Source organism: Ascaphus truei, chromosome 1 (genome assembly GCF_040206685.1).
Source record: "Ascaphus truei isolate aAscTru1 chromosome 1, aAscTru1.hap1, whole genome shotgun sequence".
Lineage (NCBI taxonomy): Eukaryota > Metazoa > Chordata > Amphibia > Anura > Ascaphidae > Ascaphus > Ascaphus truei.
The window spans coordinates 419068033-419082228 of NC_134483.1; the positions used below are offsets into that span (position 1 = coordinate 419068033).

At 46.2% G+C, this 14196-nt stretch overlaps 1 protein-coding gene across 6 annotated transcripts in view; it reads left to right on the forward strand.

The window, feature by feature from the left end:
* Positions 1-14196, forward strand: part of LOC142503102 (malate synthase-like) — a 79847-nt gene that overhangs the window by 13476 nt on the left and 52175 nt on the right. For 3 of the 6 annotated variants that reach the window (XM_075615108.1, XM_075615117.1, XM_075615125.1), the window contains one exon: positions 9452-9580. In XM_075615108.1, coding sequence (XP_075471223.1) covers positions 9455-9580 — 126 coding nt within the window. In that variant the 5' untranslated portion in view covers positions 9452-9454. Of the gene's footprint in view, positions 1-5604; positions 5699-6386; positions 6625-6810; positions 6893-9451; positions 9581-14196 lie in introns of those variants that run through there. The other 3 variants (XM_075615086.1, XM_075615097.1, XM_075615077.1) reach the window with 3 other exon arrangements.

Below are 14196 nucleotides of genomic sequence, written 5' to 3' on the forward strand. Positions count from 1 at the left end.
TTTTCAAAAGCAGCAATGCCGCCTGGGATCTTACCTGATCCGCAGTCCCTCAATGTCCAGGTACCCTCATTCGCGCAATGTTATATTTTGGAGGGGAGGTGTTCCCTACCTGTCTTCTGGGTTAGGGGGGATTACGATGTCTCCCGTGTGAAGCTTGTGAGTCAGATCTGGAAGAAAGCAGTATAGGTTATTTCAGTTTATGTATAGGGCAGTAAAGAAATATAGGGTAAATAAGATATCCAGATCGTGTGTGTGTGTGTGTGTGTGTGTGTGTGTGTGTGTGTGTGTGTGTGTGTGTGTGTGTGTGTGTGTGTGTGTGTGTGTGTGTGTGTGTGTGTGTGTGTGTGTGTGTGTGTGTGTGTGTGTCAGAGAGAGTGTGTGTGAGAAAGAGAGAGAGTGTGAGAGAGAGTGTGTGTGAGAAAGTGTATGAGTGAGAGAGAGAAAGGGGTGACAGAGTCTGTGACTGGGTGGGTGACAGGGTGAGTGAGACTGGGTGGGTGACAGGGTGAGGCTGGGTGGGTGACAGCGTGGGTGACAGGGTGAGACTGGGTGGGTGACATGGTGAGACTGGGTGGGTGACAGGGTGGGTAGGTTACTGACTGGAGACAAGGGGAGGCATGGAAGACCAGGAGGGACCAAAGGAGACATGGGGGGGGCATCGTCGGACACAAGGGGGGGCATCGGACACAAGTGGGTACGTGCTCTCCTTAGACTCCTCTCCCACCCATGCCTGTTCAACTTAAGAGCCCTCAATACCTTCATTTTGTTGGGGGATGCTCTGTGGATTTTCTCCTCTACCTCCTGGTGGAGCTCCCATGGGACAGGCGGCACTCAACTCAGCTCTCCCACCCCCTTCTGCCACATGGCATCGCACACATGCCTGCATACCCAGAATCTCATATACAAACACAACACCTTGCATACATAAACACACAGCATCTCACACACAACACACACAGCACCTCACACACACCCAGCATGTCACACACACACACACACACACACACACACACACACACACACACACACACACACACACACACACACACACACACACACACACACACACACACCATCTCACACACACCCAGCATGTCACACACAACATCTCACACACACACACACACACACCGCATATCATACACACAACACACACAGCATCTCACACACACCCAGCATCTCACACACACACAGCATGTCACACACACAGACCCAGCATCCGTCTGACACAAGGGGGGGCCATCTGACACAAGAGGCGGGCTTTGCGGATGTATTGCGGGAGACAAGGGGGAAGGCATGGGAGGGTACTTATGTTAGGATTGTCAGTCTTCACTTGAGCCTGCACGCCAAAAAAAAAAAGTCTTGGCAGCGCGCCAACTCGTGACTGGCCAATCAGGTAGGGGTATTTTTTTCAATTTTCTTCGCGCGAGCAGAGGAATTGGAAAAGAACCGCATGCGCTGCAGGGGCAGCCATGATGGGTTGCCAGCGGCCCAAATCCGATCACCGGTAGCAACAAGGCGATCGGATTTGGTGAGCACTGTATAAATGTATATGTGTCAAAAGCAGTGCTACTGCGTGTGGCTAATTGTATAAAACAAGAAACAAAGAAGTCCAGAGTAACATCCAATGTGACAAAAATACACAGTAAAATACCTATATATTGTCAGGATCGCGCTGACGCCTTGTCTCCCTGATGCGTCACGCCCGCTTCCCAGGCACACGTGTGGTCCCAATGCTAAGCGCACGCACGGCCCCAAACAGAGGCACGCCCATGATGACATCCCCTCGCCCGTCTCCGCAGGCACATCTGCTGTAAGTCGCATGCCACCCGCACATGCACGCGGCGGAATGGCAATCTTCAATAAGTCAAAGTACTCACTTTTTGTGTTAGCAGGTTCTCTTCTCCATAAGTGAATTAAAGTTCTTACCCACTCCTAGAGTTTCCTTGTTGAGGCGTGACCAGCCGCAGATGAAAAGATCCAGAAATGTAGTTTGCAAATGTAGTAGCGCACAGCCAAGGGAGCCAGGCAGAGTGATGGTAAAAAATATATTTACTGTATTGTTACATCACAGAAAAGGAGATCTAGGAACGCTCCAATGCGTTTCTCACCTTTTGGGCGCTGTATTTCTATGGACCTACGCCAAATGAATTGCACTTTTTAATAGTATTAATTGTACGTTTATGCAGCACATTGTGTGTGTTTTATAATATACCATTTGATACTCGCCCCTGGTGCACTGTGTCTTCTTGTTCTATATAAATATATATATATATTTTTCATGTATAGTTCAGCATTGTACATAGCACTTTTCATATAAATCTTTAGACACAAGATGCCCTCAGAACTTACTGTCACGGGAGACCAGGATTAATACCAGGGATCAATATCGCCAGACAGAACACGAGAGTTTATAAAATTAATTTATTGGAAAAGTATATCCACAACTATACAAAACACACAAACATCACACACACCCAACTGGGGAAACTTGGGTATGCCCTGCATAGCTCATTGCAGTGACCTTCTTGCAGAGATTTACCCTGTTCTCTCTTCTTGCCCAGTGCCTACCGGACTGGTTTTCAGGCCTGAAACCAACACTGAAATGGACACTGCAGTTTCACCCTGTCACAGCAACACCTCTAACTCTCTGTAGGCTCTGTCTGCTATGGGTCTCTGTCACCGGAGACCAGGCCATTTACACCTTTTTACCTGGATCATGCATTGAGCAAAACAAGTTAATTAAATAAATTGTAAATTTATTCACAGGAAAAGGCAAACACAATGTTACACAAAGTACTGCAAAAAGACACACTTACTTAGGAATTGGGGTTGAAAAAACTATACTTTCATAGGTGTAGGGTCTTATCAATCCAAAGCTTATAAACACAAATAACCAGCAAGCTCTAAAAAAAAAAAAAAATACCACAAATATATATACAGTTGTGTGAAAAAGAAAGTACACCCTCTTTGAATTCTATGGTTTTACATATCAGGACACAATAACAATCATCTACGGTATTCCTTAGCAGGTCTAAAAATTAGGTAAATACAACCTCAGATGAACAACGACACATGACATATTACACCGTGTCATAATTTATTTAACAAAAATGAAGCCAAAATGAGAAGTCATGTCTGAAAAACTAAGTACACCTTATGATTCAATAGCTTGTAGAACTACCTTTAGCAGCAATAACTTGAAGTAATCGTTTTCTGCATGACTTTATCAGTCTCTCACATCGTTGTGGAGGAATTTTGGCCCACTCTTCTTTACAACGTTGCTTCAGTTCATTGAGGTTTGCAGGCATTTGTTTATGCACAGCTCTCTTAAGCTCCCGCCACAGCATTTCAATCAGGTTGAGGTCTGGGCTTTGACTGGGCCATTGCAACACCTTGATTCTTTTCTTTTTCAGCCATTCTGTTGTAGATTTGCTGGTGTGCTTGGGATCATTGTCCTGTTGCATGACCCAATTTCGGCCAAGCTTTAGCTGTCGGACAGGTGGCCTCACATTTGACTCTAGAATACTTTGATATTGTTACGCACGCCGGAGTAGCCCGCAGACTAGACTGAAGCACATTCCTAACAGATATACAGAGGAGTTCATGGTCGACTCAATGACTGCAAGGTTCCCAGGTCCTGTGTCTGCAAAACAAGCCCAGATCATCACCCCTCCACCACCGTGCTTGACAGTTGGTATGAGGTGTTTGTGCTGATATGCTGTGTTTGGTTTTCGCCAAACGTGGTGCTGTGCATTATGGCCAAACATCTCCACTTTGGTCTCGTCTGTCCAAAGGACATTGTTCCAGAAGTCTTGTGGGGCATGGGCAATTTTACACCTCTGGCCCTGGTTCCCTCAATGCCACCCGCGGTGACAGGCTCCTGCTAGTCTGGTGGGATCAATGGAAATGCAAAGGGCGTCCATTGATCTCAGGATGTGGATTCTTGAATCCTTCCCTCCTGTCCAAATGGTCTTGACACCTTGGTCATCCTCTGGGCTTTCATCTCCAGATGTCCTGCCAGACCTCCTGGCACCACTTGGAAGCCCAGCGGCCTGTCAGAGCATTGGTACTAAAAATCCCAGCTCATTTCTGTGCACAAACAGATATGTTTTAAAACAAACTGTTCCCTCACTTAAACACTTTAAAAATATCCTAAGTCTTTTGGTTATGGGAAATAGAATAAGAAGCTGCACGTTATTTCTTACCAGCCATATTCCCCACACTCTATACAATAAATTTAAGACTGGACTTTTAAAAGTCCCCTACCAACCTTGTATATGATTGGAGTACCCCCAGAACCCATATACCGGTTCTGGGTGACCTGGGCATTTACTGGGTATGCCCATTAACCTAGGGACCCCTTGACTGTTTCAGGGACACCTCACATCCCTATGCCCCATTTACCTTTCTGGGTTGTGCTGAAGCAGGTACCCCTAGAGGTGAGTTGCGCAAGCGGTTTCAAAGGGAGATATTACCGAGACAATGTGTCTACATTCATCCAGGCATCCAACCTGATTCCTGAGTACATTTTTAGGGGAACAAGCAACTCTGGGCCCTGACTAGATAGACACAATCTGACAACACTTTCTCCGGAAACCCCCCACTGAAACTTATACCACAGCAATCCCTGCTTGATGGCATCCCTGGAAAGGTAAAAACACAGACATTCTTTATTGTCACATCATTACAGGTAATGCTTTTACAATTAGGTCCAAGAGCTGACACTGCTGAACCTCAAAACATGGATCAGAGGTAACCAAACAGGCTTAACCTTTATGAGTGAGCATGGCTACCTCTTCAGCATCACAGTCTCCCTCCCCACCTTTTTATACACTTAAAACATAATACAGAAAAGCCGCGCTTCTCAGCGCCCCGCTTTTCGGCGAGAACGGGCCTGTCTGGGTTTGCGCATGCGCAGAATTGGGTTTTTGCCGGTGTTGCGCATGCGTAGAACATCGCATTGCCGGTCTGCGCATGCGCACATAACAAAAATCGTCGGTTCCGCTTTTCGCCGATTTTCGCTTTGCGGTGGGTCCTTAGAACGGAACCCGCCACATGACTGGGGCCCTCCTTTATTGCAACACTCAGGGCCAGGTGCTTCCTACATGCCCAGGCCCTGATTGGTGGGTAGAACTGCAACATAACATTTGCAACATAACAAGGATACAGGGAAAGGTCACAGACCAAGTTGCAACAATTCTCCTGCTAACATATGGACCCCTGATTCCTGCGATGCTGGAACCAAGCAAAGACATACACATATACATAACCTATAATACAATACCAATGTATTACTGACAGGTAGAGGTAATGGCAGACTTAACCTTTATTAAGAGCAGCCATATTTACCCATACGTCACACTTACTATCTAATTTTTGGTGCCTGGTGTATAGGGAGATAAAGTGACTACTCAAGGTCACTGGGATTCAAACTGGGTTCGCCGGCTTCAAAGGCAGTGATGTCAGCAATGTACTACTTCTCAAATATTAAACTGTGTTCCATAAATTAATAAAATGTCAGTCAGAAAATTATGGTTTGGTTATTGCTGGATTGCTGACTATTTGAAGCCACAGATCAAAGTCCGGGGTCATTACTGTTAAATATTGATAGGACTTACACAGCAAAATTTCACTCTTCAGATTCCTAAAACAACATTTAACAACTAGACTGCAAGTAGCAACTGCAAGAAAAACTGTGAGTATTTATCAGTTAAGTGTTTTATGATCCATGTCTACTAATAATCATAATATCACAGCCACATAAATTAGTACTCTAAAAATAAATATCATTTATTCAGAGGTTTGCATTTGATTTGTGCCACTGAATTATATACAGCACCAAATGTATTTAATGGCTTTCAGAATTCCTGTAACTTTTAGTGATTTCTTAAAAGCTGCAGTTGACACATCTGCAAAGAATGAAAAATACCAGCAAATATACATATTTGAACTTTTTTTTTTAAGCTTATCCTGACAATTTAGCCTTGACACCATTGCACTGTCCTTATATCTGTCTCAACTCTCCCTTACAATTTCTTCCTATCCTAATTGATCTTAGACATGCATTGGGATACCATATCACTGAGCACTTACTGTAGCACTGGGGCAGAGCAACCACAGTAAATATCACACTCTTTCTCAATGATGTAATAGAATACAAAAAAACATTTGATTTTAAAATACTGATGTGTATGTATATATATAAAACAAAACACATATAATCACAGCGCCAATATGATAAGTATTGAAGAGGTTAATATTAACTAACAAGATTAATTAATAGATTGTTGGACTATGTAAGGGGAGAGTATGCACTCATCCCTTAACCTCTGATGAAGTCGCCGTTCTATTTGTGATGAACCGCGTAAGGGCGCTATTGGCAACACTAAGCATCCAGCTCACTGAGCATCTGTTGAGTCGGATTGGAAGTTTTGTGCTGCGGAACCAAGTAATCGTGTGCCGCTTCAGCTGTGGGGCCGTTGAGTAGACGCACATCACGAGGGTGCCCAGCTGTAGAAAGAGACTTACATGTATGCAGCTACAAGACTTCAGTTCCTGACTGACGGAGATACCACGGATGACTGGTATTCTTGTTCAATGTGCATGTCCTACCTCAATGCTGTGAGTGAACTGATTTTAGCTTGTGATTAATAAATCCTTAACTATTTACACTATGGAGCCTGCGCCGTCCCTCTTTGTTTTATATATATATATATATATATATATATATATATATATATATATATATATATATATATTAAACAAGAACGGATGGCACTCACAAAAAGATAGGTGCTAATCCCATAGGTATTGAATAGGTAACAGAGTTCCTTACCAGGCAGACCAGGAGATCCAGGACCACGCAGCAAGAAAAGAGACAGCACTCATGGTAAAGTTCAAAACGATGTATTTACCCTCTCCCTTACAGTTCCTGATGTGTTTTCCTTTGTCTTCCATACCCCTGTATGTTGCTTGCTACCCTCTCCCTTCCCTCCCTTCCCACACTCCTTGCATCCCGTTGTGTTTTCACTGTTGAGGTGCACTTTGTTTGTTGATTCACATTATTAGAGCTCATTTTTTGCTGCCTGTGATCTGTCCACGTCACCTTCAGTCTGGGCAGAGCTACTGGGGACCACCCGGAGCCATGTCAGGCTCTTAGGCTGCAGCGCGGCTACACTGACAGCGCGACACATGCGCTATGGTTCTTTGTTTACTTGGGTGGTTTCCATGACTACAGTAAATGCTCCTGGTCTGTCGACGGCAGTGGGAGTCAGGAGCGCAATTATGACATCATCCTCCCATCCAGACATAATTGCAGACAGCTGTGCTGGATGGGTGGAGTAGGCTTTCAGCCTATCACACATGGTGGATAGTTTGGGTGTAGGTATATATATTGGTGGTTTTGTTCACATTGGTTATGAGCACTCCATTGAGAAAGGTCCTGTTGTTAGGACAAAATGTCGGTTGATTGTGCCTTTTAAATACATCGTTTTGGACTTTAAAAAAAAATTAAAATCATATGGGCAGAACAATAACATCACATCATATCACATCAATAACAGCAACACAGCCGTGTCACCCCTTAACCTGGCCTCATTGGAAATCAACCCCACCGCTATACCCAAGTGTCCCCATAGTCCAGCAACCCACCCACTGGCGTGATCAGCACCTGTAAGGAAACCGGTATGTGGGTTAAAGTTGGTGCACTTGTAGAAATACCTGCCGGGGGCTCTTGCACCCGGGTACAGCAAACAACAAGAAAGGACCCGTCTGCGTCCAGCGCTGAATCCGCAGCAATGGCGTCCTCTTCCAATTCTGATAATCTCACCCACACAAATAGTCTCTATCTTGAGTGATGCAGGTCTGATCCCAGACACACTTCTCACACTGCTCCCTCCTTGTCAGAGCACGCAGCACTGTAGCTGTCTCCCTGACTAAGCTAACTGCTAAAAGGCAAAGTCCCTACCTTAGGGTCTTCCCTACAGCAGCTACACATCTACTGGTGAGTTGGGCCTAGCTGGGGCCTAGGGGGGTAACCTGGCCTAGTGTGTAGGAGCACTTGCTCTCTACACACACACACTACCTCCCTTCTCCCAGCTCCAACTAACTCATGTGCTTCACTGTCTTCTTCCTGACTCAGCACACAACAATGTATCCAAATGCAGCATGAGAATCTGTAAGCCTTAGTGGCTGTCTGGCTGCATGTGATCTGGGTGAAAGGGCAGTCCCCAGTGGCTGCTGAAAGTTGTAGTCCACTCAGGACCTCTTTATCATTGGGGCAGCGTGTGCGATGTGTAATGGCCGCCGCTACTCTCCACTGAGCCTGCACAACTATGTAAGGGCCGCCGCATCACCCTAACTGTGCATGCGCAACTTCTAAGGGTCCCTGCACTACGGAGCGCCATCTGTGACCTGCCTCCCTCTCTGTAATGGCCGCCGCTTCGTGTCTGCGTATGCTCGGACACAACCAAGATGGCAGCACTCTGCCTCCGTCGCCACCGGGAGCCCCCGGCGACACACTCGCCCCTGCAACTGCCTGACATACCGCGGGGGTCCCCGCTACTCCGCACAGGTGAGGGGGGCCAGGGGAGACCCTGCTATATATATATATATATATATATATATATATACACATACATACACACACATACACACACACATTATACTGGTGTGATGGATACGACAATGGTCATAAGGCCAAAAAGAAGATCAGGAAGTGAATATGAAATTGGTTATGACACCATAATCAGTATTGGTAACATAAATCTTAAAATTCTCTGACTTTGTGACTGATTTTGTGTGATCTCCTGAGCATACGTATTCTTTTAATATTCATGGATCATGTACTAAGAGCCCCCACTCAGTGTAATGATTAAAGCTTTACACTCTTCTGCCCCTCCTTACATCTCAACCCTAATTTCTCGCTATACACCATCCCGACTCTTGCGTTCTGCTCAACGATGCCTTCTCTCTACCCCCTTTGTATCTAAAGCCCTCTCCCGCCTTAAACCTTTCTCACTTACTGCCCCACACCTCTGAAATACCCCTCCCCTCAATACCCAACTAGCACCCTCTCTATCCACCTTTAGGACCCACCTTAAGACACACTTGCTTAAAGAAGCATATGAGTAGCATCGTGGCTAATACTATACACATGATACATAAAGCTTGGCCCCCTGCAGACGCACTTACCAGAATGCCCTCCTACTGTCTCTGTACATTCTTCCTACCTACCAAATAGATTGTAAGCTCTTTGGAGCAGGGACTCCTTTTCCTAAATGTTACTTTTGTGTCTGAAGTACTTATTCCCATGATCTGTTATTTGTATTATTTGTTATTTACAGTGTATGATTGTCACGAGTATTACTACTGTGAAGCGCTATGTACATTAAGGGCGCTATATAAATAAAGACATACATGATTCACCTTATTTGCATTTTGTCTGCAGATAATGGATAAAGTGGATCTGAGTATTCCTCCTCCTGGTTTGGAGAATGAGTTTCACACCCTGCTCACCCCAGATGCAATTAATTTTCTTGCTGAACTTACCTGTGATTTTGATCACGATGTTGATAAGGTAAATTAACTTAAATCTTTTTTTATCTATATACGTGAAAAATGCTTTTATAATGTAGGTCTTGTCATTTGTGATAAGCAGGCAACACCATCCCTATTTACAATTCTATTTGTAATATTATATTATCATTTTTAGTATATCTTTTTTTTACGTTGACGTGTACAGCTTTGTGCAGCCAAATCTGCATATATGTAGAAAACGCTATGCTCCATTGCTGCTGAGCAGTGTCTAAGCTCCATTGCTGCTGAGCAGTGTCTAAGCTCCATTGCTGCTGAGCAGTGTCTAAGCGCCATTGCTGCTGAGCAGTGTCTAAGCGCCATTGCTGCTGAGCAGTGTCTAAGCGCCATTGCTGCTGAGCAGTGTCTAAGCGCCATTGCTGCTGAGCAGTGTCTAAGCGCCATTGCTGCTGAGCAGTGTCTAAGCTCCATTGCTGCTGAGCAGTGTCTAAGCTCCATTGCTGCTGAGCAGTGCCTAAGCTCCATTGCTGCTGAGCAGTGTCTAAGCGCCATTGCTGCTGAGCAGTGTCTAAGCGCCATTGCTGCTGAGCAGTGTCTAAGCGCCATTGCTGCTGAGTAGTGTCTAAGCGCCATTGCTGCTGAGCAGTGTCTAAGCTCCATTGCTGCTGAGCAGTGCCTAAGCTCCATTGCTGCTGAGCAGTGTCTAAGCGCCATTGCTGCTGAGCAGTGTCTTAGCGCCATTGCTGCTGAGCAGTGTCTAAGCGCCATTGCTGCTGAGCAGTGTCTAAGCTCCATTGCTGCTGAGCAGTGTCTAAGCGCCATTGCTGCTGAGCAGTGTCTAAGCTCCATTGCTGCTGAGCAGTGTCTAAGCGCCATTGCTGCTGAGCAGTGTCTAAGCGCCATTGCTGCTGAGCAGTGTCTAAGCTCCATTGCTGCTGAGCAGTGTCTAAGCTCCATTGCTGCTGAGCAGTGCCTAAGCTCCATTGCTGCTGAGCAGTGTCTAAGCGCCATTGCTGCTGAGCAGTGTCTAAGCGCCATTGCTGCTGAGCAGTGTCTAAGCGCCATTGCTGCTGAGTAGTGTCTAAGCGCCATTGCTGCTGAGCAGTGTCTAAGCTCCATTGCTGCTGAGCAGTGCCTAAGCTCCATTGCTGCTGAGCAGTGTCTAAGCGCCATTGCTGCTGAGCAGTGTCTTAGCGCCATTGCTGCTGAGCAGTGTCTAAGCGCCATTGCTGCTGAGCAGTGTCTAAGCTCCATTGCTGCTGAGCAGTGTCTAAGCTCCATTGCTGCTGAGCAGTGTCTAATCTCCATTGCTGCTGAGCAGTGTCTAAGCTCCATTGCTGCTGAGCAGTGCCTAAGCTCCATTGCTGCTGAGCAGTGTCTAAGCTCCATTGCTGCTGAGCAGTGTCTAATCTCCATTGCTGCTGAGCAGTGTCTAAGCTCCATTGCTGCTGAGCAGTGTCTAAGCTCCATTGCTGCTGAGCAGTGTCTAAGCTCCATTGCTGCTGAGCAGTGTCTAATCTCCATTGCTGCTGAGCAGTGTCTAAGCTCCATTGCTGCTGAGCAGTGAGTTCTATATCATAGGATTGTTCAGTATTACATGTGTCACGGGAGACCAGGACATTTTACAAATTTATACCGGGATCATTCACTAGGCAAAACAAGGTAGTAGAACAATATGACGCGTAAACCCACGTACACACAATGAATACACAAAATACAAACAAAATACACACTTACTGGGGGTCTGAGGGTTAAATCTAGGGTCAAATAGGTGCAGGGCGCCTGCTTCGGAAGGCTTACCCGGACCGGGATATACATCCGGGTTTCTTGGTCCTCTTTTCGGCTAAAGATCCTAGCCACGACAGCTGCGTTCTAAAATGAGAACTTGGATCTCGCGTCTGACTTAGGCTGCGCTTATAGTGCCGGCGAAAGCGACATCGCTTCAAAACAAATGTATTGAAGCCGTCGTGTATGCTTATAGTAAGCGCGACGCGACAGAGCAACGGATTGGTCGCGGTCGCTGGAAGTCAAGTCAATTTGATTTTTCCAGCAACCGCAGTGTGACGTCACCATCGCTGGCACCGGCAACGGCACTATAAGTGCAGCCTTAGTCTCTGCAGGTCAGGCTTTCTTAGCTCCAAAAATTAAGCCGGCTGCTCTGCTATTCGTAACAGAGCAATTTTGAAAAGCCCGCCCGCGCTACATCGACTCAAGCCACAAGTTCACCTGGTTCCCTGAATCGGCTACCTCCTTACGTACCCTCCGCTGTTCTATGTTGAGCATGGAGGAAGGATGAGCGACTAATCAGAGCGTGGGAATTCCTTACCACTAGCCAAGAGGAATAGGGGCTCGTTTTTTGGCTGACGTCAGATGAGAGGGCGTGCCAAGCCGGCTTGGAATGCCCCATGGGCGGGACATATGGATTGACTAATGGGAAACACCCCGACATTCTGTGGCCTCCCCCAGTCAACCCATTGCCACCTACTGGGCAGGCTCCACTGAGTCTGACAGACAAGAGTGTCCTCCCCGTACGGGGTCTCTGTTCTCCGGACCCATTACTCCACCCTGCCCCGGCCACTTAGCACCCCGTCACCTCTCAACATCCCGTCTCCTCTTTGAACTCCGATGTCTATCCAGACTTCCCGGCACCTTCGTATATGCCGGGCTGGCTGAATAGACATTTATAGTAAATGCACCAACACAATAAAAATATGGGTTAATACAAGATAAGCCTCGGGGAGACCCATATCTGTGAGGGAAATAGGACTGGGATATCTGGGCTCGAAAACCAGGAGTCTGGGGGATACTGGGTAGCCCCGGTGTAATTCAATCTGCATACCGGCAGATCATGCCTGCATGCCGGGGAGAATTAGGGGACTACCGGTAACTTTGGTCCCTGAACTCCTGCAAACAAAATAACTGCTTTTCTACCCAAATATCCCACCTAAACTTATACACAGAAAGTTTCATGAGTCTGGGGCAAAGGGAATATGAAAAGTGGAAACGCAGGGGACACTTTAACTTTTGCATGTTACAATACATGGCCCCTGGCTTATGGTGCTATGTATCTGCTAGGAGCCCACGGTTTTTATGGGTAACCAGATGGGCTTAACTTTTATTGTATAGCCTGTCTAGCCCCTACCGTCACAACATGCTATTAAGGAAGAGGTACAGCTCCTGTGATGGTTTAGCCATGTCGGTGGTGCATGAACAGTATGTTGGATAGCAGGCACTGACATAAAAGTGCCTGAGAGATATTTGTAGTGAGTGCAGTTTTAGAGACCATGGGTCAGATTTATCATTGACTTACAGTAAGTTGGAGTAAATGTCCAATCAGGTGCACTAACCCGTGCCGGTGCTTGATGAATCTGCCCCTAAGGCCGATATAAAGTAAGCGGAGCTCTGGCAAAGCACTAATTAGTAAATATACTCTTGATATTCTTAAATAAGTCACCACTAAATAATGCTAGATCGTAGGGCTCTTAAAAGCTCGTCCCTCTTTGAGTTGAAGATTCATTTTGCCTGTACTTTTACTATATACAACACAATGTATACCAGGCAGCTGTTTAAGTATACATTTAAAAAATATATAAATACAGTGTATTTATCTTAACTATAAGATATAAGTATCTGGTGTTTCTAACTGTCTATTTGTACAACTAGGGTACCCTGGAGCTAAATTCTGATATCCCAACATTGAGGGACCCCTGGGTTTCTGAGTTATTAGCATTAGTAGTGCTGGTGAAAAGTGAAAACATCACAAAAAGACTTCTAAAGTCACCAATAGAAAATAAGTGATGTCATTCTGCATGGCCGAGCTCAGCAGCCACACTGTATTCACCCAACAACTATTCGTGTCCGATATTTTACAAATGCTAATACCTTTGTGACCAAAGGGTCCATGAAATCTGCGGCCCTTGATACCTGAAAGGACCCCACATTACCCACACATATATATGGTGCACAGGCAGAAGGGAAGTTGAAGTTGTGAGTAGGAGCTTTTACCCTCTCACTTCTTAATGCGGACACACTGATGAATACTGTCCCATTCCTCTTCTTACACTAACTAGTGATTAGCACTGTCATTAGGCAGCATTGGGAGTGGGAAAAAGCTACGGTTCACACCAGCAACATCAACACTTCCTCTGCACTGGGTGAGAGATTGAGAACGAGCTTCTGGGGTGGCAAGCGGTTGAGGGCTGCAGGTTAAACCCCTGAGAGCCGCCTGTTTTCCACCAAAGACGTAGAGGAAACGGGAGATTATGTGGTGGTCGACACCTATGGCTGTGTCCATAAAGCCTTCGTCTGCATGGAGGCGTGCGCGTGCGTGACGTCACCTGTGTGAAGCGACAGGACATGGTAGACGCACTGTTGGGGGGGGTGACTAGGGGCGTGTTTGTGACGTCACGAAGCTGCTCACGTGACCTCCCGTCGCGCCGAGAAATCAGTTTCAACTGATTCCTCGCGTAACACGCGCCCCCTCCTGCTGTCGCGCGCGCGGTCTATGGGCGCGATCAATGCCTTAAGGCAATGCTATCGCATTGCGCTGTCTTCGGCAGCATGGACGACGCCTAACATGGCACTAAGGGGAGAAGCAAGAGGAGTGGAGTCCTATCCTAGGTTTAGCTTGCTAGGTAAGCAATCTGAAATAGTATAACA